The sequence below is a fragment of the Callorhinchus milii genome, unplaced genomic scaffold (genome assembly GCF_018977255.1).
Source record: "Callorhinchus milii isolate IMCB2004 unplaced genomic scaffold, IMCB_Cmil_1.0 Scaffold19, whole genome shotgun sequence".
In the NCBI taxonomy this organism is placed as follows: Eukaryota; Metazoa; Chordata; class Chondrichthyes; order Chimaeriformes; family Callorhinchidae; genus Callorhinchus; species Callorhinchus milii.
In genome coordinates, this window is record NW_024704760.1 from 11,912,237 (window position 1) to 11,935,569 (window position 23,333).

General features: G+C 45.3%; 1 protein-coding gene across 1 annotated transcript in view; it reads right to left on the bottom strand.

The window, feature by feature from the left end:
* Positions 1–364: 364 nt before the first annotated feature.
* slc5a8l (solute carrier family 5 member 8, like) overlaps positions 365–23,333 on the bottom strand; it is a 28,339-nt gene continuing 5,370 nt past the window's right edge. The window contains exons 2-15 of the mRNA XM_007901615.2: positions 22,523–22,588; positions 21,924–21,975; positions 19,623–19,690; positions 18,835–18,989; positions 17,807–17,947; positions 15,746–15,875; positions 15,170–15,258; positions 12,380–12,489; positions 10,612–10,679; positions 6,495–6,581; positions 4,970–5,172; positions 3,997–4,100; positions 3,175–3,269; positions 365–876 (exon numbers count right to left, since the gene is read on the bottom strand). Coding sequence (XP_007899806.1) covers positions 751–876; positions 3,175–3,269; positions 3,997–4,100; positions 4,970–5,172; positions 6,495–6,581; positions 10,612–10,679; positions 12,380–12,489; positions 15,170–15,258; positions 15,746–15,875; positions 17,807–17,947; positions 18,835–18,989; positions 19,623–19,690; positions 21,924–21,975; positions 22,523–22,588 — 1,494 coding nt within the window. The 3' untranslated portion in view covers positions 365–750. The remainder of the gene's footprint in view (positions 877–3,174; positions 3,270–3,996; positions 4,101–4,969; positions 5,173–6,494; positions 6,582–10,611; positions 10,680–12,379; positions 12,490–15,169; positions 15,259–15,745; positions 15,876–17,806; positions 17,948–18,834; positions 18,990–19,622; positions 19,691–21,923; positions 21,976–22,522; positions 22,589–23,333) is intronic.

The window sequence follows — 23,333 nt, forward strand, 5'->3', positions numbered from 1 at the left end:
TTCGCCTCCCTCCCTTCTCCCCCCGACCCCAGCTCAGGTCTGAAACGCTGTCATTGTCCAGTGCCTTGGGACGTCCTCCCGACGTGAAATGTAATCTTGTTGTTGTTGTTGTAAAGTGAATCGAATGTGTATTTTGTGGGCGAAACGCGGCAGCCAATTGCACACAGCAGCGTCCCACAAACAGTCGTGGATTGAGTGACCAAATTTTAAATTTATTAATATTTTTGGAGGGATTATTGCTGTTGGAAAGCAATCCGCCAATCGATTAACAACCAAGTTCCTATTTACTGTTAGGTAAGCAGAGGCGTGAGCAGTAAGGAAACTTGTCTAAGGTTTTGCCCCGTCCAGGAATCAAACCTCTTGTTTGCAAGGCGAGTGCTCTAACCAATACCCTATGGGACTCCAACATTAGATATTAGATTAATGAAGACGTTAGATTAATATTAATTAGATAAGACATTAGACTAAATGTTAAAAATTTAAAAATTAAAATTTAAAAATTACTTAACTCTATAAATCACTGTTGAGGCCACATATGAATTATCCGGTTGCAGGTACCCAACGTTTAGAAAGCCATTGATGTTGGAGAGAATTTGGAGCTGAATGGCGGGTCGAACTCCAGCATTTGAGGCTCTTGTGGAGAAAGATGGCAGAATCACCTTTTCACCACTTTTCAGAGGGAAAATCTATACAGTTCAGCTCAACATTATTCTCAACACTTCCCTTGTCTCTAAGGTATTGTATGTATTTCTATAAGTAAGTGTTGGGCTGGATCTGGTCCTCTTTATCATGACAGATTGGATCCTGGTGAGTGAAGGCAAGGTTGTCTTTCCCAATCTCAAATGTTTCATCCGGATGCTGCTTGATGTCCTTCTCCTATTACACAGTGCAAGAAAACTAGTTATTTATAGGAAAACGTTTGTCAAATACATTGCTTTGAGAATAATAATCCTTGCATTTGACCCAGTGCCTATCACATTAGAACATCTAAAATCTTTCACAGGTGATCTCTGGAAAGTGAAATGACTGTGTATATGTGGACAAACGCCAATTTTCGCCAACAATGCCCCATAAACCATCATGAAGAGAATGACCAAATTATCTGGAGGAATGTTGAATAGCACCATGGTATCGTTAACAGGCAGACAAGACTTTGGTTTTAATGTCTCATCCAAAGATGCTACAGACAATTAAACAATTAAATAAACAATAACAATAATAATTTGGTCACTCAATCCACGACTATTTGTGGGACGCTGCTGTGCACAATTGGCTGCTGTGCTTTGCCCACAAAATTTACAGTCAATTCACTTTACAGTATATTCTGTGAAGCACTTTGAGATGTTTTGAAGATGGGATAAGGCACCATATCAAATGCAATGATTTGTTATTGTTACAACAGCTTCCCCCAGTACTGCAATTGGGGTGGATTTGAGCTCAAATCCAAACGTGGAGCTTTGAATTCACAGTCTCTGACTAAGAAGTGAGAGTGTTCTGCACTAAGCCAGACAGACAGACACAAGGACAAAGGTTGACAGTTTCTTGTTGGCTGTCTCTATCAAACATATTCCTCAATCATAAAAGAGAGATGTAGCACTGTAGTTTATTCCTTTTTTAGATATTTAACTGGTTGCCTTTTGAAAGTTAATATATAAGCGCTCCGAGACACTGCCCCATGTGAAAGGCACTATTTAAATGCAAGTCGTTGTTGTTGTAATATAATTTCTGGCTCGACCACCAGCATTCCATAACCTAGTAAAGAAATTCTCCTAACCTCCTCATTTGCCAATTATCTTAAATTGACACTCTCTGGTCACTGACTCACCGACCAGTTTAAACAATTTCTCCCGGTTGACTCCATCAACATACCTCATCATTTTAGAGATCTCTATCAGGTTACGCCTCAGCCTTCTTTGTTCCCACATGAATAGACAAAATCCTATTTTTTTCAGTCTTTAAATGTTCAGATTTTAATGAGATTTTAATATGATAGAATAAGGAATAAGGTCGCAGTACCGCCCAGTGTCTGCAGGTGGCACTCCAGAGCTACCCAGAGCACAGGTAATGTTTGCAGCAGCGCCACCAATGGACATACAGCGGTACTGCAAACCTTCTTATTCAGCTTCCAATAATAATTCCTGTATTTGGTCCTAATGCATAAATGTTGGACATGAGCTGCACAGAGTCTCCTTCCTTTGAAAGGTGGCGCCGCCCATCCGAGTCCATGAACATCTGGACAGATAGGCCACTCACTTCACTTCGCAAACTGCTCTGGGAACTGAGGCTTGGTGGACTGTCACTAATAATGCTGATGATAATAATAATCCTATCATTTGATATGGTGCCTTATCACATTGTCGAGATAAAGTGCTTCACAGGATTTGGTGTAAAGTGTAGTGACTATGTGTTTTGTGGGTGAATACAGCAGTGAATTTGTGCATAGCAATATCCCCAAAACAACCATGAAATAAATGATACTTTTTTTTTACTTTGGGGAGTTGTTGGTCAGGACACAGGGAGAGAAACTCCGTTCTCTTTTTGAACAGTGAGATGGGAGTCTTTAACATCCACCTGAACAGAGAGATGCTTTAACATCTCATCGGAAAGACAGCAGATAATGCAACAAACCCCCAGCACTGCATTGGTATCAGCTTCACCTGTACAAGTTCCACATCCCAATGTGGGGTTTGAACCCACAATCCCTATGATTCAGTTGTGAGAGTGCAGCCAAAGCAGCCAGGCTGGCGCAATAAGGTAAGCAGCTGATTCATTTGAACATGGGGTAAATTTGGAAGAGGAGGAAATATACAGGAGAGGTGATGGGGTTAGTTACCACCTCAACTAATTCCCAGCAGGCGAAATGTTAGGCAAATTTCCTTGCTCCACACGCCTCGGTTTACCTAGCAGTAAGTAGGAACCCGGTTGTTAGTCCATTGGTGGATCGCTTTTCCAAGGATAATAATTCCTTCAAAAAATATATAATAAATTGGTCACTTCAATCCATGACTATCTGTGGGACGCTACTGTATGCAATTGGCTGCTGCATTTCGCCCACAAATATAGTTAATTCACTTTACAGTTCATTGTGTGAAAGGCGTTGAGACGTCTCGAAGAGGTGATAAGGCGCTGTATCAAATGCAAGGATTATCTCTTATACTGGGTGCAGTTGTGTACCTCTGAGTGATCGCTGGTATCAGTGAAACAGAAGCAGCAGATCAGGTCCCTCTTTGTGATCAGGAGGTCCCCGTTCACCTGATTCGTTCTTCCCCCTGTGCAATAGAACCAGTTATCAGTCAGTCACAAGTCAGAGAAAAACACGTTTCCCCCCACCCATATTACACAGGTGTCTCCCCACCTTGCTACACAATCACAGAGCAAAGAGACGTTACTGCACAGAATGGGTCCATTTGTTAGAGTCTCAGGGAAAAATTCTTAGTGAAAACCATTTGCCTGTCTGTCTGGGTGATGGTGGTAGCGTGGGGTCAAGTTAAAGACTTGAAGGAAATTGATAAACTAGATAGTGATGACTCTTCCTGTTGATACGAGGATCCAAACAAGGGACCAATGTCTTAAATTAAAGGTGGGATGGTTAGGGGTGAGATCAGAGAACATGTTTTTGCACAGAGGGTTGTGAAAATGTTGAATGCACTGCCCCCCCCAGGAAAACCACGCAGTTGGGATGTTTCTAAGGCAGGTAGATACTTGGGAAGAAAGAGTAATGGGTGAAATTAGCTGGGAAATGGGATTACAATGTTTGGGATTGTCTAATAAACTGTCTGATGGGCTGACTGCCCTCTTCTTTCTCTTGTTCAAGCCTGTCATTCAGTGGCATCAGTGTCACATCACTGGCGAGCTGAGCCAGTCAGCGGCTGGACTCAATGAGCAGTGATTAGGACACACATGGTGCACAGTGATGGAGGTTAGCTTTAGCACTCGGTCACATTTGGTTTGATTCAACACCACATTTTCAGCTCCAGTCAAGCGGAAATGCCATACCTGTCAGCATACTGACGATGAGTCCAACCACAAACACAACCACTGTTCCTAATGGGCTTAAGTAAAGGTAAGAGAGAGAGTACCAGGTGTCAGCAATCTCTGGCCTGAAACACAACCAGACAATCCAATGGTCAGTAAGCTTCCACAGAGGGTTATTAATAATTTCAAGTGATTTTAGGCTGGAAAGAGACCAGACCCCAGAATGTGCATTGGGGAAACTGGTGGAGTTTAACCAGCTAACTCCACATAGTTTGCTAACGAAAGCACTGCCCGTAAACTTCCTGCTGCTTGTCCAGCTGGGACCACCTTGGTCCTACTCGTTAAGGCTTTGGTTTGCAGGGTTCACAGGTGCTGAGTGGTAAGATTCCCTGACCCAGTGACTGGTCTGCCCTTCCAAGTCCTGCCGATGAGCCACGCTGGCTCGGCTGTTGTCAGCTAGAGTTGTTGTCAACCCTGCCTGGCTCAGTAAGCAGCGCTACACTTTGAAACTGTACTACTGAGAATGTCACAGAGGTTCGACTCAATTCCAACATCCAATTGCCAAGCATGTCACCTTAGTTAGTTAGAATAATAATAATCCTTCATTTGATATAGCGCCTAATCACGGCTTTGAGACGCCTCAAAGCGCTTAATGGGATGTAATACCAAAATAATCCTTGTATTTGATATAGCGCTTTTCACGTCGGGAGGACGTCCCAAAGTGCTTCACAGAACACACTGTAAAGTGAATTGACTGTATATTTGTGGGCGAACGCGGCAGCCAATTGCGCACAGCAATGTCCCACAAACAGTCGTAGATTGAGAATGATCAACTTATTATTGTTTTGTTTTGGAGGGATTATTATTAGGCTCTGTGTGGAGTAAGGAAACTTGCCCGAGGTTTCGCCCTCTGCCTGGAATTGAACTCAGGTCTCTCACTTGCAAAGCGAGTGCTCTAACCACTGAGTTACAGGACTCCACATGTATCCTGTACCTGAAGTCTGGCTGTGTGACGGGGTTCATTGTGCTCCAGAGCGTGGCTGTGACTGTGCTTGGCTGCTCAGTGTTGTTGAAAATACAGCCTGCGGTGCTGAGAGGCAAAGGCAGGGTTTTATCAGGCAGTGGGCCATAGATTTGTCCACCGATTCCCACCCACATGGTCAGTAGAAAACCCACCACAAGGCCACAAATTGCTCCCTGAAACCACAGAATTACAGAAATCAACAACAATAACAACAACAAGATTCCATTTATAAAGCGCCTTTCACGTCAGGAGGACGTCCCAAGGCGCTGCACAGTTGGGTCATGACCCGAGCATGGGGGGGAAATGGTCAGGGTGAGGGGAGGGAAGGGAGGGAGCGAGGAGGGGGAAGAGAGTTGAGAGGGGAGCTGAAGGCTGAAGGTCAAAGAGAAAGGTTTTGAGACCGACCTTGAAGGAGGAAAGGGAGGAAGCGGCGAAGGCACTGGGGGATGGAGTTCCAGAGCCTCGGGGCTGAGAGGCTGAAGGCCCGACCACCGATGGTAGGGCGGTTGGGGCGGGGGACGTGGAGCAGACCGGAGCCAGAGGAACGGAGGGTATGGGCAGGTAGGTAGGGGGATAGTAGGTTGGAGAGGTAGGAGGGAGCGAGGCTGTGAATGGCCTTGTAGGTGAGGATGAGGATCTTGAAATCAATCCTCTGGGGGATGGGGAGCCAGTGGAGGTGAGCGAGGGTGGGAGTGATGTGGTCACTGGTGCGGGACAGTACACGAGCTGCAGAGTTCTGAATGACCTGCAGTGTGGAGGGAGGGCCGGGAAGGCCGGCGAGGAGAGAGTTCCCATAGTCCAGCCTTGAGGTGACAAAGGCGTGAACCAGGGTTTCAGCCGCGTGAGGGGTGAGTTAATGCCGTAGTCTGGCGATGTTCCGGAGGTGATGGAAGGCGGTGCCAGTTGTGGTGCGGATGTGAGGGAGAAAGGACAGCTCAGGGTCGAACAAAGTGAGAATCAGTGAATCAGAATCAGTGAGATAGGGAGAAAGCTTCCACTTGGTCAGGGAGTCAGCAAACAACGGGATCAGAGATAACAGTAAAACCAACGCCAGCTATCCACGTGCTAATCATCCTCATATCTGTTTATCTGCATTGAGGTCTGGGTGAAATCCCAACACCTTGGGCCATCCTCCCGATGTGAAAGGTGCTATATACGTGCAATTTGTTGTTATTTGTTGAAATAATGGAAATGGAACTCTTTGACTCCCACAAAAGGCTGTGAATTATCGTTGGATCCATTAACATTTTCAAAACTGAGGTGGATACATTTTTGTTAGGTCAGGGGATCAAGGGATATGGGGCAAGGGTAGGTAATTGGAGTTGAGGTACAGATCATCCATGATCTAATCAAATGGCGGAACAGGCTCGAGGGACTGAATGGCCTCCTCCTGTTCCTATGAAATCCTGACTTGGAGATCTGGCACTGGATGTACATGCATTAGTGGCTGAGAGACCTTTGTCTGAATGGTGTAGGATGGTGGTGAGGTACTCACAATGGAAGTAACACATGGCAGAATCATACCCAGGAGGAAGACTCCCAGCAGTGGCCCTCCGACAATCCCGAAGATGGTGAGAGCGGCCTGTAAACAAAGGCAAGAGACAACAACAAAAACTTATACAGTGTTCCTTGCACAGAGTAGTGCCCCAGAGCTCTTGACAGTGGCAGAGCATGGCGCCAAGCCAGGGGGAGAGGGAGGTGACCATAGGCATGGTTGAATTGGAAGGTCTTCAGGTCCGATCTGAAGATAGGGAAGGAAGGGCCAAGCCAACGTTAGAGGAAGAGTGTTCCAGAGTTTTGAGGGGTAGTGACTGAAAGTGCAACCACTGATGGTGGAATGGAGGGCACAGGAGACGTGCAGGAGGCCGGAGCCAGTTGAACGAAGACAGCGGGTAGTGGGTTGGGCAGTAAGAAAGGTAGAGGGGCACGAGTTGGAATTTGGGCCTCTGGTGATTGTGTTCTAGGAGCGAGGTGTAATAATAATAATAATCCTTGCATTTGATAAAGCGCTTTTCACGTCTTCTAGATGTCTCAAAGTGCTTTGTAACTGTTGCCTTGTCCCCAGTGTCTCCCTCTCACTCGGACCTTTCTTCCTCCCCAGCTTTAATCCGGATCCCTTGAGGTGACACACTTTCTGGACAATAGTGATCAGTGGGAGTTGTATGTGGACAGCGATTTACGGCATTAATCAGTCTCAGGTTCAGCGTTACATCTCAATGACGAAATAAGGTGCTTTATCAAATGCAACGATTATTATTATTATCATTGACGGCCTTTGGAGGGTTTCACTACACATGAACTAACCTCCAGCCAAACACAGAGTGGAGTGAGAATAAATACTCTTCACACATCACACAGCAAGAGAGAACTAGACTCTAATCTAATCACAGCTGTTTAGATGACAGTTGTAAAACACTCAGGTACTGTTTTTCTGTTGCAAAGCTTAGCCTCCTCTCAGTCGTCACCTGGCAAATCAAACCCAACTTTGGATTGTGCCATCCAGTGCATTGTACAATGTAAAATAAATGTTTGTTTTACATAATTTTAGTGAATAAACAGGAAGACCGCACCAGACTATATTCATCACTGTGTGATGCCGTTTTGAAGCACTTTGAGATGCTTCAACAAGAACAAAATGACATTTATAGAGCACCTTTTAAGTCAGGTGTCAGGGCCCGAGCATGGGGGAGGGGTGGGGGAGGGGTGGGGGAAGGCAGAGAGGTGGGAGGACGACTGAAGGCATGATCGAAGAGAAGGGTCTTGAGACCGGCCTTGAAGGAGGCGAGGGGGGAAGCGAGGTGAAGGGACCGTGGGATGGAGTTCCAGATTGTGGGGGCAGAGAGGCTGAAAGCCCGGCCACCGATGGTAGGGCGGGTCGGGCGAGAGACATGGAGCAGGCCAGAACCTGATGAACGGAGGGAGCGGGCAGGTTGGTAGGGGGTCAGCAGGTCAGAGAGGTAGGAGGGGGCAAGGCCATGGATGGCTTTGAAAGTGAGGACGAGGATCTGGAACTCGATCCTCTGGGGGATGGGGAGCCAGTGGAGTTGGGCGAGGGTGCGAGTGATGGGGTCGCGGAGCCTGGTGCGCGAGAGTACACGAGCTGCAGAGTTTTGGATGATCTGCAGCTTGTGAAGGGAAGAGTTGGGAAGGCCGATGAGGAGGGAGTTTTCGTAATCAACTCAATAAGGAAGCAACTACTTTCAATCTTTGTTCCAAATGTCACGCAATACCATTCACTCACAAAGGAGAGTTGCTGGAAATTGGGTAAGAACATGCAAGTTTATTAGGCCATGGCAAATCTTTTAATTCCTTTTCCTCCAGGTTCGACTATGCTTGTTGGCCTTCCCTACTCCTCCCTCCACAGGCTGTAGATAATCCAGAACTCTGCAGTCCGTGTCCTCTCCCACACCAAACTCCGTGACCCCATCTCCCCCACTCTCACACGACTCCATTGGCTCCCTATCCTTCAGAGGATCCAGTTCAAAATCCTGGTCCTCACATACAACGCCCTCCATGGTCTCGCCCCATCCTACCTCTGTGACCTCCTAACCCCCTATCAACCCACCCGCTCCCTCCGCTCAGCCGGCTCTGGCCTTCTCCATGTCCCCCGACCCACCCGCCCCACTATTGGCGGGAGAGCCTTCAGCCACTCTGCCCCTAACCTCTGGAACTCCATCCCCTAATCACTCCGCCTCGCCCCCTCCTTAGCCTCTTTCAAGTCCCGCCTCAAGACCCTCCTCTTCGACCATGCCATCGGCCACCCCCCTTCCCCTCCCCTCCCTTCTCCCCCCTGACCCCAACTCGGGTCTGAAATGCTGTACTCTGTCCAGCGCCTTGGGACGTCCTCCCGACGTGAAAGGCGCTATACAAATGTAATCTTCTTCTTCTTGTTCCTGATTTTTTCTCCATATCTCTTACTTGCCAAGTATCTATCAGTCTCCTTTTTAAACCCCTGAGCTGCTGTGCCAGTGAGTAGAGACGTGACATTTACATTCTCTCCATCTAATGTGTCAAGAAATGTGACTGAAAATGCGACACATGATGTGAGAAATATCATGGGTGTTATTACAAAATATAGTCAGTTCACTTCACAGCATATTCTATGAAGCGCTTTGAGACGTCTCAATGACGTGTTGAGGCACTATATCAAATGCAACGATTATTATATATTATTACAGAAAATTGCACCCCTGCTGCTGTATCAGTCAGTGTTTGGCAATGGGTAAATCTAACTTTGTGACAATAGTTGGATGTAAAGCCAATGTTGGCTGCCAATAAACTTCTTCCTCCTCTGAAGACAATGTCAGGTAACACACTGGGACTAAAATGCGCTCTGGGACGCATGAGGGGCACCATGTAAATGCAAGTTGTTGTTCTTGTTAGCAGTTTAGTTCAACTTTCAACTGCTGACAATTAGCACATCTGTTGCATTTTTCACCGTGTTTCCTTATCTCATTTCAAACACCTCAGATCTGATTCCAAGTCTCCATCCCATTGTGTGGGAGGGGTCTCACAGAGGGGTGCCTAAAATGATAAGTGGGATTGAGAAAGTAAATAATATTTTAAGATACGCCCAGAAAACAGGATAGGGGGTTCAAGGGAGCAAAGGGCAACTTCAAGACAGCCACCAGGAAGTATTTCTTTACATTGACTGGCTGTCACAGTTTATCATAAAGGGTGGTAGGACCCTGGTCTGATTTGAGAAAAAGCGTGAGAGGTTACGTGATTCTGTTTGTCTTACATCATTTTGGTGAATAAACAGAAAGATCAACCCAGAACATAACCATCAGAGTAAATCTGGGAGGAAGAGATCAGATGTGCCAAAAGGGTCTTAAAAAAAAATCGCTGGGACCTGAAACGTTAACCCACTTTCTTCTCTCCATAGATGCTGCCTGACCTGCTGAGTGTTCCCAGACACTTTTGTTTTTGTTTCAGATTTCAAGCATCTGCAGTGTTTTGCCTTTAGGCCAGAGGGTCTTCTTCATCTAAACTTGTCTTGTGGTCTGTGTGAGATGAAAAACTGGAGACACTTGTGGTGTGGTGGGTGGGTCAGCATACAAACTGCCCTTCAGGTCTGTGCTCACATCTCACCCACATAGGATATGCTAAACGTCTTGTTCTGTTTCCTGACCTTATTGTTTTGACTAAAAATGAATTTGGGCCAGAGATACGGCACTAATATAGTCATCACAAGTGACTGCCACATGCCTAGTGCAGGGAGTGGAAAATGTCACACTGATAGGGTGCTCTTCTGTGGTTGGTTCTGTTAATTTATCAGAATAGAGTAGAGAGCAATGTAGAGGCCGCTTTATTGCGTATCTAATCCTTCCTGTAGCTGACCTGGGAGTGCTGGATAGATAATACAGAGGCCGATGACCTGGGAGTGCTGGATAGATAATACAGAGGCCGATGACCTGGGAGTGCTGGATAGATACTATAGAGCGAGCTTTACTCTGTCTCTAATCCGTACTGTAGCTGACATGGGAGTGCTGGAAGTGGGAAATAGTGCTCAAAGGGAAAATATTCCATTCCCCTGCACTGGATCCTTGACAGTTGAGAACAAAATGCCACATTGTAAACTGTCGATTGCAATAATTCCGATGCTGTCCTACCTGCAGTACTCCTCCCATCAGAGAGGACAATGCAGCCATTCCAATGCAGATTAGTCCGTACATTAAACCTACCACAAGAAAAAGAAGGAAGAGTTACTCTCCGAACAAATAGAATTCTAGCCCATCATCAAGGTGCACGATGTAGTTGTGGTTCGTGGAGTCCTGTAGCTCAGTGGTTAGAGCACTCACTCTGCAAGCGAGACACCTGGGTTTAATTCCAGGCAGAGGGCGAAACCTTGGGCAAGTTTCCTTACTCCACACAGAGCCTAATAATAATCCCTCCAAAACAAAACAATAATAAATTGGTCATTTTCAATCCACGACTGTTTGTGGGACATTGCTGTGTGCAATTGGCTGCCGCGTTCGCCCACAAATATACAGTCAATTCACTTTACAGAATATTCTGTGAAGCGCTTTGAGACGTCGAGAAGACGGGAAAAGCATTACATCAAATGCAAGGATTATTATTTATTAATATTAATGACTGGGACACAATATGCTCCAATCATTTACAGTCACCCTGAGCATCACAACAACAACAACAAAATTACATTTGTTTAGCGCTTTTCACGCCGGGAGGATGTCCTAAGGCGGTGGGAAGTCAGCATTTTGCCGAGCCCAAGCTGGGGGGTCTGGATCGGGTAGGGTGGGGGGTAGGGAGGGCGGAAGGAGGGTAACCAAAGGCACGGTCGAAGAAGAGGATCTTGAAGGAGGTGAGTGAGGGGCATCAATTACCGAGTTATCACAGCAGAACCCAACCCTGACCTGACCCAAAGCCTAAACCTGGATTGGGGGGAGATGCAAAAGCCACCTCACATTTAAGAAAACACAGAATTGTAGAAAATGTTGTCTTAGTCTGGAAGCCGGTTTCTTTTTAAGAACTGAGGGAAAATGGTGTGGATTCCTGCAGCATATTGGTTAGAGCACTCGCCTCGCAAGCGAGAGGACCCGGGTTCAATTCCCAAGGAGGGCGAAACCTTAGGCAAGTTTCCTTCCTCCACTCTGTTTGCCGAGCAGTAAGTAGGAACCCGGTTGTTAGTTCATTGGCAGATCGCTTTTTCGGGGGTAATAATTTCTTCAAAAAAAAATTATTTGATCACTCAATCCACAACTTGGGACGCTGCTGTGCGCAATTGGCTGCCGAGTTTCGCCCACAAAGTACACAGTCAATTCACTTCACAATATATTCACGCAGGGTAACGTTCTGGAGCACTTGACAGTGGCGGACTCTGATAACGAGCCAAGGGGAGGGGGAGGGGAGAGGTGATCGTAAGCACGATCAAAAAGGTCTTTAGATGGGATTTGTAGGTAGGGAGGGAGGGGGCAAGACAGAGGGATTGAACAAGAGTTTCCAGTTATAGTGGCTGAAGGCGCGGTCACTGATGGTGGAATGAACAACAACAACAAGATTACATTTGTATAGCGCCTTTCACATCGGGAGGACATCCCAAGGCATGAGGGACAAATAGGAGGCCGGAGCCGACCAACGGGAGGCAGCGGGTGGTAGAGTGGGTGGGGGGGAAGCACGGAGAGGGAGGGAGGTGAGAGAGAATGAAGTGATTTGGAAACATGTGAGAGGATCTTGAAGTCGATCCATTCAGGGATTGGGAGCCAGTACAGCCTGGCGTGGGCTTTGAAAGGACGTAAGGGAGGGGGCAAGATAAAAGAACTGTGGGACGGAGTTCCAAAACTTTACTTATGTAAGACACACTCTTGTGTTCTGCTTCATTCAAAGAAGATATAATAGAAAATATAAACTCTGACTTACTGAGTCCCTTTGAAATCCAGGACAGTTTTTCTTCAGACAAGTTGATGTTAGGTTTGATAAAGTCCTCCACAGTGACGGCAGCCAGGGCATTGATACTGGACGAGACGGTGCTGGAGACAGAGACGGGGACAAGGAAGGAGGGTATCAGCATCTCAGTGAGCTGGAGCGACCTCAGGCTATCGCAGTGTCCAGCAAGGATGGGGAATTGATTGCCAGCATCGCTGGGTACTCACACTGATGGGAGCCCCATCTCAGAAACGGCCTTGCATTCTCCGCTTGTGTGTCAGCCTGGCTAGGTCGGTAGCAAACTGGGTCAGAAGTTGTGAGTTCAGACCCTCACAACAGGACTTGAGGTCACAGTCCAGGCTGACACTCCAGTCTGCTCGGAGAGTGCCTTTGGGTGAGAGGTTACACCAGCTCCTGTCAGGCAGCCAATTCAGGACATTAATAATTCTGTGGCACTATTGGAAAAGTGGTGTGTTTCTCCCTCTCTACTAGCCAAGAATGCTCTGGGTTAACTGAGTCATTCACTTCAAGGCGGTTTGTGAACCTTGCTGTTTTAAAAGAGCCATCACGACTTGACAGTAATGACCATCAATGTGATAAAACGTTATAAAAGGCAAAATGTGCTGAATGAGTACTTTGCATCTGTCTTCACAAAAGAAGTGGAATGCCGCAGTATCGGAGGAGAGGGTACAGGAAATAGATAGGATAAGTATAAACAGAGAGGAAGTACTGAAAAGGTTGACTGGGCTGAAGGTGATAAGTCGCCCGGTCCAGACGGGCTGCAGCCAAGGGTACTATGGGAGGGACGGGTACAAATAGCGGAGGCTTTGGCTACAATTTTTCAATCTTCGTTGGACACAGGAGTGGTGCCCGAGGACTGGAGAGTGGCCAATGTTACTCCCCTGTACAAGAAGGGACAGAAGGACAAACCTGGGAACTCCAGGCCAGTCAGCCTGACATCAGTAGTGGGGAAACTCCTGGAGACTATAATCCGGGACAGAATAAATCTTCACTGAGAAGAATATGGGTTAATTAGGGACAGCCAACATCCTGCAGCTCAGTGGAGTCCTGCAGCTCAGTAGTTAGAGCACTCGCTTTGCAAGCGAGAGACCTGAGTTCAATTCCAGGCAGGAAGAAACCTCGGGCAAGTTTCCTTACTCCACACAGAGCCTAATAATAATCCTCCAAAACCAAAAACAATAATAAATTGGTCATTTTCAATCTACGACTGTTTGTAGGACATTGCTGTGCGCAATTGGCTGCCGCGTTTGCCCACAAATATACAGTCAATTCACTTTACAGTGTGTTCTGTGAAGCGCTTTGGGATGTCCTCCCGACGTGAAAAGCGCTATATCAAATGCAAGGATTATTATTATTATTATTATTTGTTAAAGGCAGATCTTGTCTAACAAATCTAATAGAATTTTTCGATGAGGTAATGGAGAGGGTGGATACAGGGAGTGCAGTTGATGTGGTTTATATGGACTTTCAAAAGGCATTTGACAAAATGCCACATGAAAGACTTGTAAGAAAGATAGAAGCCCATGGGATAAAAGGGACAGTGGCAGCGGATCCCGAACTGACTGGGAGACAGAAAGCGGAGAGTTGTGGTGAACGGCTGCTTTTCTGACTGGAGGGAAGTGTACAGTGGTGTCCCCCAGGGATCGGTATTAGGACCACTGCTCTTCTTAATATACATAAATGATCTGGACTTGGGTATAGCAAATACCATTTCCAAGTTTGCAGACGACACAAAGTTAGGGAGGGGGTAAACAGTGAGAAGGATAGGAGCCGACTGCAGGAAGACATAGACAGATGGTAAAATGGGCGACACATGGCAGAGGAGTTTCAATGTGGAGAAATGTGAGATAATACATTGTAGTAGAAAGAATGAGGGGCAAATAGGCGGTAATACAATCTTAAGGGGGGTAAAGGAACAGAGAGACCTGGGGGTGCAGGTAAATGAATCCTTGAAGGTGGCAGGACAGGGAGATAGGGCTGTAAAAAGGGTATATGGGATACTGGGCTTTATAAACAGGGGCATAGAGTACAAGAGTCAGGAGGTGATGATTAACCCATATAAAACATTGGTGAGGCCTCAGTTAGAATACTGCACCCAGTTCTGGGCACCAGACTATAGGAAGGATGTTAAGGCATTGGAAAGGGCGCAGAGGAGATTTATGAGGATGGGACCAGGAATGAGGGACCGTGATGATGAGGAAAGGCGAGAGAGGCCGGGATTATTCTCATTGGAGCAGAGAAGGTTACGAGGACCTGATAGAGGTCTTCAAAATCATGAGGGGATTTGATAGGTTAGAAAGGGAGAAACTGTTCCCACTGGTGTGTGTGTCGGTGACTCGAGGTCACAGATTCAAAATAGTCTCTAAAAGAAGCAGAGAGGGGGTGAGAAGAAATTTTTTCACGCAGCGAGTTGTTCGAATCTGGAAGGCATTGCCTGAAAGGGCGGTCGAGGCCGATTCGATAATTACTTTTAAAAACGCGGTGGACGGTATTTGAGAAGGACGGGTTTGCAGGTTATGGGGAAAGGGCCGGGGAGTGGGATTGACATTAATTGATCTTTTCAAAGAGCCGACACAAACTCGATGGGCCGAATGGCCTCTTTTTGTGTTGTACGATTCTATGATTTTATGAAATTATTCCTTTAACTTCTGCAATGAAACAGCTGAGAGGAGCTAACAGAAGATTACTTGTGCAATGGATTGTAGGGCAGATCCATCTGTTCTATAGTGTGAGAAAGAACTGTTTAAGCATTGCATCACCAACCTTAAGGTACCGCTATATGCAGCTGCCACAAAGAGCCCTGGAACCCCGGGATAACCTCCCAGAATATCCATCACTAGGTACGGAGTCAGCTAGAACACAGAAAGAGAATGAGAAAACATAAGAATATCATACGGCGCTACTACAACAACAACAACAACAAGATTCCATTTATAGAGCGCCTTTCACGTCGGGAGGACGTCCCAAGGCGCTGGGATTATTATTATTATTGCTAACATAAGTGGAGTCCTGAAGCTCAGTGGTTAGACACTCGCCTTGCGAGCAAAAGGACCTGGGTTCGATTCCCGGGTAGGGCGAATGTTGCACAAGCCTTGCTCCACATGCTCCACATTTATCTAGCAGTAAGTAGGAACCCGGTTGTTAGTTGATTGGCGGATCGCTTTTCCGGGGGTAATAATACCTTTTTTTTAAAAACGGTACTGCTCCCTGTTTTGCCCACAAAGCATACAGTAAATTCACTTTACAGAATTTTCTGTGAAGCGCTTAGAGATGTCTCAAAGATATGATAAGCTGGGGACACCGAGCCAGGGAGACACCACCTTCCCACCCGCAGCTCACCTGATCAGATGTTCTGACCAGATTTGCAGTCAGAGGGTCGCACTGGGAGTAAATGGAATACATGGAGAGTCCCGTCAGCACAGCACACGTGGTTGTGACCCACAGCCCAATCATGTTAAGATACAGAGATCTGGAAAAGAGCAAAGAGACTGTCTGAGAGAGGGTGGCTCCCAAAATCCAAAGGAGCACGAAGAACACAGCCAGGGCAACAACAGTAATAATAATTATGGATTGCAGTGCCTTACCACATCTTCTAGACGTCTCAAAGCACTTCACAGATTATACTGGAAAGTGAATTCACTGTATATTTTGTGGCCAAAATGAGGCAGTCAATTCACAGCAGTGTCCCACACACAATCGTGGATTGAGTGAACAAGTTATTATTTTTTTCTCTCCTCTTTGGAAACCCAAAGAGGACAATGGGTCAACCTTTTTGGGTGGCTAACAAAATAATAATAGAAATAACAAAATAGCATAGATTTACACAATAAAACAAGAAATATTCAAACAAGAAACATTTACTTTGATGGCCAACCAAAGAGATGGGTCATCGCTGGTCAGAGAGTGCAGACTGTTTGGGGCGAGAAGCCTGTTTCCATTCTTTACACTCTCTGTACGTTCTTTGAGCAGGTCTCTACCTCCAGTCGCTGGAGGTCTCTCCCACTCCCTCTGTGCTCGCCTTGAAGGTTGTGGATTGAAGCCCCACCTTAAGGCATGAGCTCACAATCTAAACTAACACTCCTGACATTCTGGTGTGGATGAGCACTGGATCAATGCAGGTGCTGTCGTTTGGATGAGATGTTAAATCAAGGTGCTGTCTGCCTGCTCAGGTGGACTTTAAAATGCTACAATGCTATTGGAGAAGAGAAAGAAATTTCTCCGAGGATCCAGACCAACAAAATCCCTCAGATAACTGGATCAATGACTTCAAGGCTGTTTGTGGGAAATTGCTGCGCTCAAATTTTCTTCTGTTTTTGCTATATACAGTCATGTCAATAATTATTATTATTAATAATCTTTCTATTTGATATAAGTGCCTTTCATTTTGGGAGGACATCTAAAAGCACTTCAAAGGATTTATTATGAAGTGTAGTGACATTGCATTTTGTAGATGAATGGAACAGCCATTGGCTCACAAACAGCCACAAAGAAAATGACCGATTATATTTGGGGATTGTTGGCCAGGATACTGGGAGAGAGAAACTCCTTTTGCTTTTGAAATAATGCCATGGAAATTAACATCCACGTGAACAAGCAGACGGGACCTTTATTTAATGTCTCACTCAAAGGATGGCACCTCTAACAATGCAGCACACCCCCAGCACTGCATTATGGAGTCCTGTAGCTTACCGGTTAGAGCACTCGCCTCGCAAGCGAGAGGACCTGGGTTTGATACCTGGGTGAAACTTTGGGCAAGTTTCCTTACTCTGTTTACCAGCAGTAAGTTGGAACCTGGTTGTTAGTCGATTGGCAGATCGCTTATCCAGGCATAATAATCTGTTCAAAAATAAATATATAATAAAAATGTAGTCACGTAATCCATGACTGTTTTTGGGACACTGCTGTGTGCAATTGGCTGCACTGTTTTGCCCACAAACCATTCACTTCACAGTATATTCTATGAAGGGCCTTGAGACGTCTAGAAGACGTGACAAGGCGCAATAACAAATGCAAGGATTATTATGAATTATTATTATTATAAAGTGTCAGCCAAGACTGTATGAGTTCCATGTCCTAGGTGGAGTTTGAACCCAACAACCGTCTGGCTTAGAGATGTGAGTGCTGCTGACTTAGCCAAGCTGACATACATACACACATAGCAGTTGTCTGTCAAGTGCAGTTATGACATTATAGGCTCTATATCAAATAAAAGGATTATTGTTGGCATGCAAACCATGGGGTGGCGGAGAAGGAATCACAGTCACTGTTTACGTTGGTCAAGGCTGGGCCTTTAAAGGATGTCAGTTGTACAACCAGCCATTGGGCTTGAGTAGTCTTAATTAGCCACTTTGCCACCCACTTAAACACAGCTGATTAATAGCTCTGATAATATGAACTTACAGCTTCGCTTCAAACTTGTTCTTACATGAGATGTAACGCTGAACCTGAGACTGATTAATGCCGTAAATCGCTGTCCACATAAAACTCCCACCGATCACTATTGTCCAGAAAGTGTGTCGCCTCAAGGGATCTGGATTAAAGCTGTGGAGGAAGAAAGGTCCGAGTGTGAGAGGTGACGTGTCAGTTATTTCATCCCAGGGAGACACTGGGGACAAGGCAACAGTTACACCTCCCTCCTGGAACACAATCAACAGAGGCCCAAATTCCAACTAGTCTTAGTCTGTGAGACAATTTTGCCTTCATACAGTATTTAACATGGGGCAGAATTGTGCAAAATTGTGAAATCCTGTCTAATCTTGAAGCTGTTTCCCTCTGAGATCTGCACATAACAGTTTCCAAATTACAATTTTATTTAAAAATTTCTACAATTTAAGCCATAAAAAGGATCTCATATTTGGATGAGGCAGAAGTTCAAGGCTTCACTACAATGAACCTTGTCTGAAATCTGCTAACATATAATGCAATATAGAGACAAGTTGTTAGCCAACACCAGGATCCTTTCCTACCAAGACAATAAGTTTAATCATTTCACTAGGTTTTAACTAACAGAAGAACTGTAATAAGTAATACATTACAAGTATAATCCAAATTGTTTCCATTTTACCCCCAGAACCATAGTAATCTTCCAAAGACACCAACAACAATAAGAACTTGCATTTATGTGGCTACCTTCACCGGGTTAGTGTCTCAGGGGGTGTTTAACAATGGTGGAGCTTGACACTGAGCTGAGGAGAAAGACTATGAATATCTTCCTTTGTCTGTATCTTAGACACAGTGCCTCCCAGACACACACCCACACACACACACATACCCCATCTCTCACTAACAAGGTGTTGGTGGTTTTAAATTCTCTGACTATGATTCAGCAAGAGTTTATTTCATCCCAGGCCCTTCCCAAAACTGCTCTCCCCATTCCCCTCCCCCACCCCCCCACACACTGTCACTCAACAGGTAGACATTGGCCTTACTCCCAGAAATTCAGTCTTCCTCCATGATAGGAATTATTCCAGATCTGGGCGATGCCATTTTCAACCACCGTAGCTCGGATTACAACAGCCAAGAATCCAGAGATCATGATGGACATCTGGAACACATCTGTCCATACCACCGCCTTCAGCCCTCCCTGCAAACACAGCACAGCATCTCTCAGTGTTACTGTATCTCAGTGTACTGTGTAAAGATGAATTGACTGAATATTTTGTAGGCGAAACGTGACAGCCAATTTCACACGGCAGTGGCCCACAAACAGTCATGGATTGAGTGACCGTATTATTATTTTTTTTGAAGGGATTATTACCCCCAGAAAGCGATCCACCAATCGACTAACAACTGGGTTCCTTCTTACTGCTAGGTAAACACAGGCATGTGGAGTGAGGAAACTGGCCTAGGGTTTTGTCTTGCCTGGGAATCTATCAGTGTTACACAGTATCTCAAGCGCCTTTTATTTTACTCCAATTTCCCAGCTCTCCCCGTGTCACTTAATGTTTTTAGAGTTCATGTGCTTATCCAGTTCTTTTTTTGATGATGATCTGATTAATCCAGTCTTAATGGTAATGAAATACTGGAACAACTCTCTGAGTGAAGAAAAACATTTTCCCTGATTTTTCTGATTACGATCCCGAGACTATCCTTATCACCAGTTCCTCAATTAAAGGATGTGGCCTCACTCCTACTCCCTATTGTATGTCAATGGCTTCGGTAATCTATGTACAGAATGGGCTAACCTCTGCCACACATACAACTCAAGAGAACTTACCAGAGTACAATAAAAGGTGCAGATCAGGCCTGTAGCAACCAGCACTCCCCAGAGGTCAAATCCAGTTACTGCAAAATAAATCATTGAGCTGAATGATCTTGTGACCTCATTGGCTCATGGTGTGCGAGCACAGTGTGTAAACAGAATTGACTGGGGTGTTTGAAAGCGAGATAGATACCTATATCTATTGCATGGAGAACAGATGTGGGAAATGGGTTCAAAAGATCTACCTTGATCTAATGAATAGTTGGAAAGGCAATTGACTAAATGGCCTGTCCAGTGTTCCTCCATTTTTCACATTGAGGAACACACAACAACAACAACTTGCATTAATGTAGTACTCTTCATGTGTATGTAGCATCTTAGAGTCCTAAAAAACAGCGTGGCTCAACCTGGAAAGGAAGAGAAGGTCACCAAAGGATTCAGGTTTGATTTGAAGATGGGCAAAGAGGGGACAAGATAGAAGGATTGAGACAAGGAATTCCAGAGATGTGGGGCATAGAGGCTGAGAGCACGGCCACCAATTGTGGAGCGGAGGGAAAGAGGGATGTCCAGCAGCGCCAAGTCAGCTGAGTGAAGGTGGTGAGTAGAGGAGTGGGATGTGAGCAGATCCGAGAGATAGGAAGATGCCAGGGCAAGAAGAGATTTGAACGGAACAGTGATAATCTTGAAATTGATCTGTTCTGCAACGGAGCCAGGGGAGCCTGGCAGGAAGTGGGGTGATGGGGGTACGGCGTCTGGTGTGGGTAAGAATATGAATCATTTGGACCTTGTTAATATTGGAGCTGGGAAGACAGGCAAGGGAGGCATTGGAAAATCAAGGCGGGAGGTGCTGAAAGCACAAATGAGGGTTACAGGTGTCTAAGATGGGGTGAAGACGAGCGAAGTGACACAGGTGGAAGAAGTTAGTCCTTGTCAGGGACCAGATGTGAAGCAGGAAAGATAGCTGGAGATGGAACCCGATGCCAAGTTTGTGCACAGGCTTGGTGAGTCTGAGGGATAGACAGGGATTCAGAACTGCAGGTGTGTATTACATTCACATATAACAAGAATGAAGCTGCTGTCACGATCCTCTCCTGGTGCTCAGAACTTTGATGTAAAAACATTCCTGGGTGGCGATTGCAATTCCCAATATCACAATGATTAACAGGCTGTTAAATATTAAACCTGTCGTATCCAAAAGCTTTAACGAAGACCTGGGAGGAATGAAAGGGGGGAACATTCCAGGAATAAGTGGACGAAAGAAACCAGAGCCCGGAGGTTGGAGATTCACCTGATCTCAGCCTGTAAATTCATCTTTCCTTAAAATATAAGATATGCAGAATTATAGAAAATTATAATTATAACAACAACAAATGACACTTGTATACAGCCTTTCACATCGGGAGGATGTCCCGAGTTCTTGGACAGTCAAGGATGTGCACCTGAGCTAGGAGTTGGGATCATGATAAGTGGAGGGAGACTGAAGGTAATGTCGAAGAGGAAGGTCTTGAGATAGGTTTTGAAAGAGCCAAAGGTTGATGAATCCAGTCTTAATGGTGAAAACCTGACTTCTTAATTAATTGGATTTAAAAACCCTCTACAATTTTGCACCAGTTTATACTAATTATCCTTGTATGTGATATAGCACCTCATCACATCTTCGAGACATTTCAAAACCCTTGGGACTTCCCTCGCTTTGAGATCTGCTCCAGGTCTCTGGCCCGACTGGCAGACGGTAGGGCAGGTTAGGCGGGAGACATGGAGCAGGCCACAACCTTCTGAGCGGAGGGAGGTTATTAGGGGATCAGCAGGTCAGAGATATAGGAGGGGTCGAGGCCGTGGAGGGCTTTGAAAGTGAGGACGAGGATTTTGAATTCTATCCTCTGGGGGATGGGGAGGCTGTGAAGCCGGGCGAGGGAGTCACGGAGCCTGGTGTGGGAGAGGACACGAGCTGCAGCGTTCTGGATGATCTGCAGCTTGTGGAGGGAATAGATGGGGAGGCTGACAAGCAGGGACATCCTCCCGATGTGAAAGGCTCTATACGAGTGTCATTTGTTGTTGTTATAATTATAATTTTCCATAATTCTGCATATCTTAACTTTTAAGGAAAAATGGATTTACAGGCTGAGATTAGGTCAATTTCCAACCTCTGGTTTCTTTCGTCCACTTATTCCTGGAATGTTTGAGGTGACGAATGCGTGTATGAGGGTTTTACAGGCTAAGACTTGGGGGAATTTTAATTCTCAGGTTGTCCTGTCTAGAGAAGGTGAAATGGACCTGAGGAAGAAGGCAAAAAATAAATAGGAAAATTGGACTCACTTTGGTTGAGGGTCAAGGCGGGGGCATATATGACAATCCCTGTATACAGCACCTGCAATCAGATATCTACCATCAGTAAGTAAAGGAGAGGCAAAAGCTTATCAATAACTATCTTCCAATAGAACAATAAATGCTTAATATGATAAGGAACTTTTTTTATTGATTAGAATGTTGAAACTTCTCAAAGCGTCACTGTAATTACTGTCAATTGTGGTGACTGCCTTTACAGGCAAGTGAGTAAGTGTGTGTTGGACTGAAGAGGGAATTAACAGATGGAAATGACATTTTTTAAACACAAGCTTTTTTTTGCTCAGCCGTGTGTCTAACACACGCGGAAACCCATCACCGTTGCTTAAGAGTATCCAAGCCAACCCGAACCAAGCTGAGATTTCCATGCACCTACACATGGAAATCCCAGAGACAGATTGTTGCAATGAAATGCTCTCTCTCTCTCTCTGTTCCTGGAGGGACACATCCTGCTTACCTAATTCCAGAAAGTATTAGGCGCAGGTTGGGAAGCGCCAAGTTTTGGGGACCTCTACCCCAAGTAGAGATTGAAGTGACATGTAAAGATATTGTGTGACTCTGGGGTTACTCACTGTTTGGATGATGTACATTGAGGTGCCGAGCATGCGCACATATTTGTTAAATCGCATTCCTAAATACTGGAGAGAAAAAATATCTGCTTAGAACATAGATACTGTGTTACAATTAACAAATGACAGTGTAATAATAATCATAATCACTGAATTTGATATAGTGCTTTATCAGGTTGTTGAGACGTCTCAAAGCGCTTCACAGAATATAAGTCCTGTAGCTCAGTGGTGAAAGCACTCGCCTCACAACCTAGAGACCAGGCAGGGCAAAACGTTGGGCAAGTTTCTTTACTCCTCATGCCTCTGTTCACCTAGTAGTAAGTAGGAAACTGATTGTTAGTCGATTGATGGATCGCTTTTCCAGGGGTAATAATTCCAAAAATATAATAAATTGGTCCCTTCAATCTAGAACTGTCTGTGGGACATTGCTGTGTGCAATTGGCTGCCACGTTTCGCCCACAAAATATTCAGTCAATTCACTTTACAGTATATTCTGTGAAGCACTTTGAGACGTATCGAAGATGTGATAAGGCGCAATATCAAATGCAAGGATTATTATTCATATCATATATAAAGTAAAGTGCATGAATGTGTATTTTGTGGGTGAAATGCAGCAGCCAATTGCACACAGTAGTGTCCCACAAACAGTCGTGGATTGAGTGACCAAATTATTATTTATTTATTTTGGAGGGATTATTATCCCCTGAAAGTATCCTCCAAGCGACTAACAACCGGGTTCCTACTTACTGCTGAGTAAACAGGGCTGTGTGGAGGCTAAGGTTTTGCCTGTTTCGCCAAGGTAATATTGGTCACT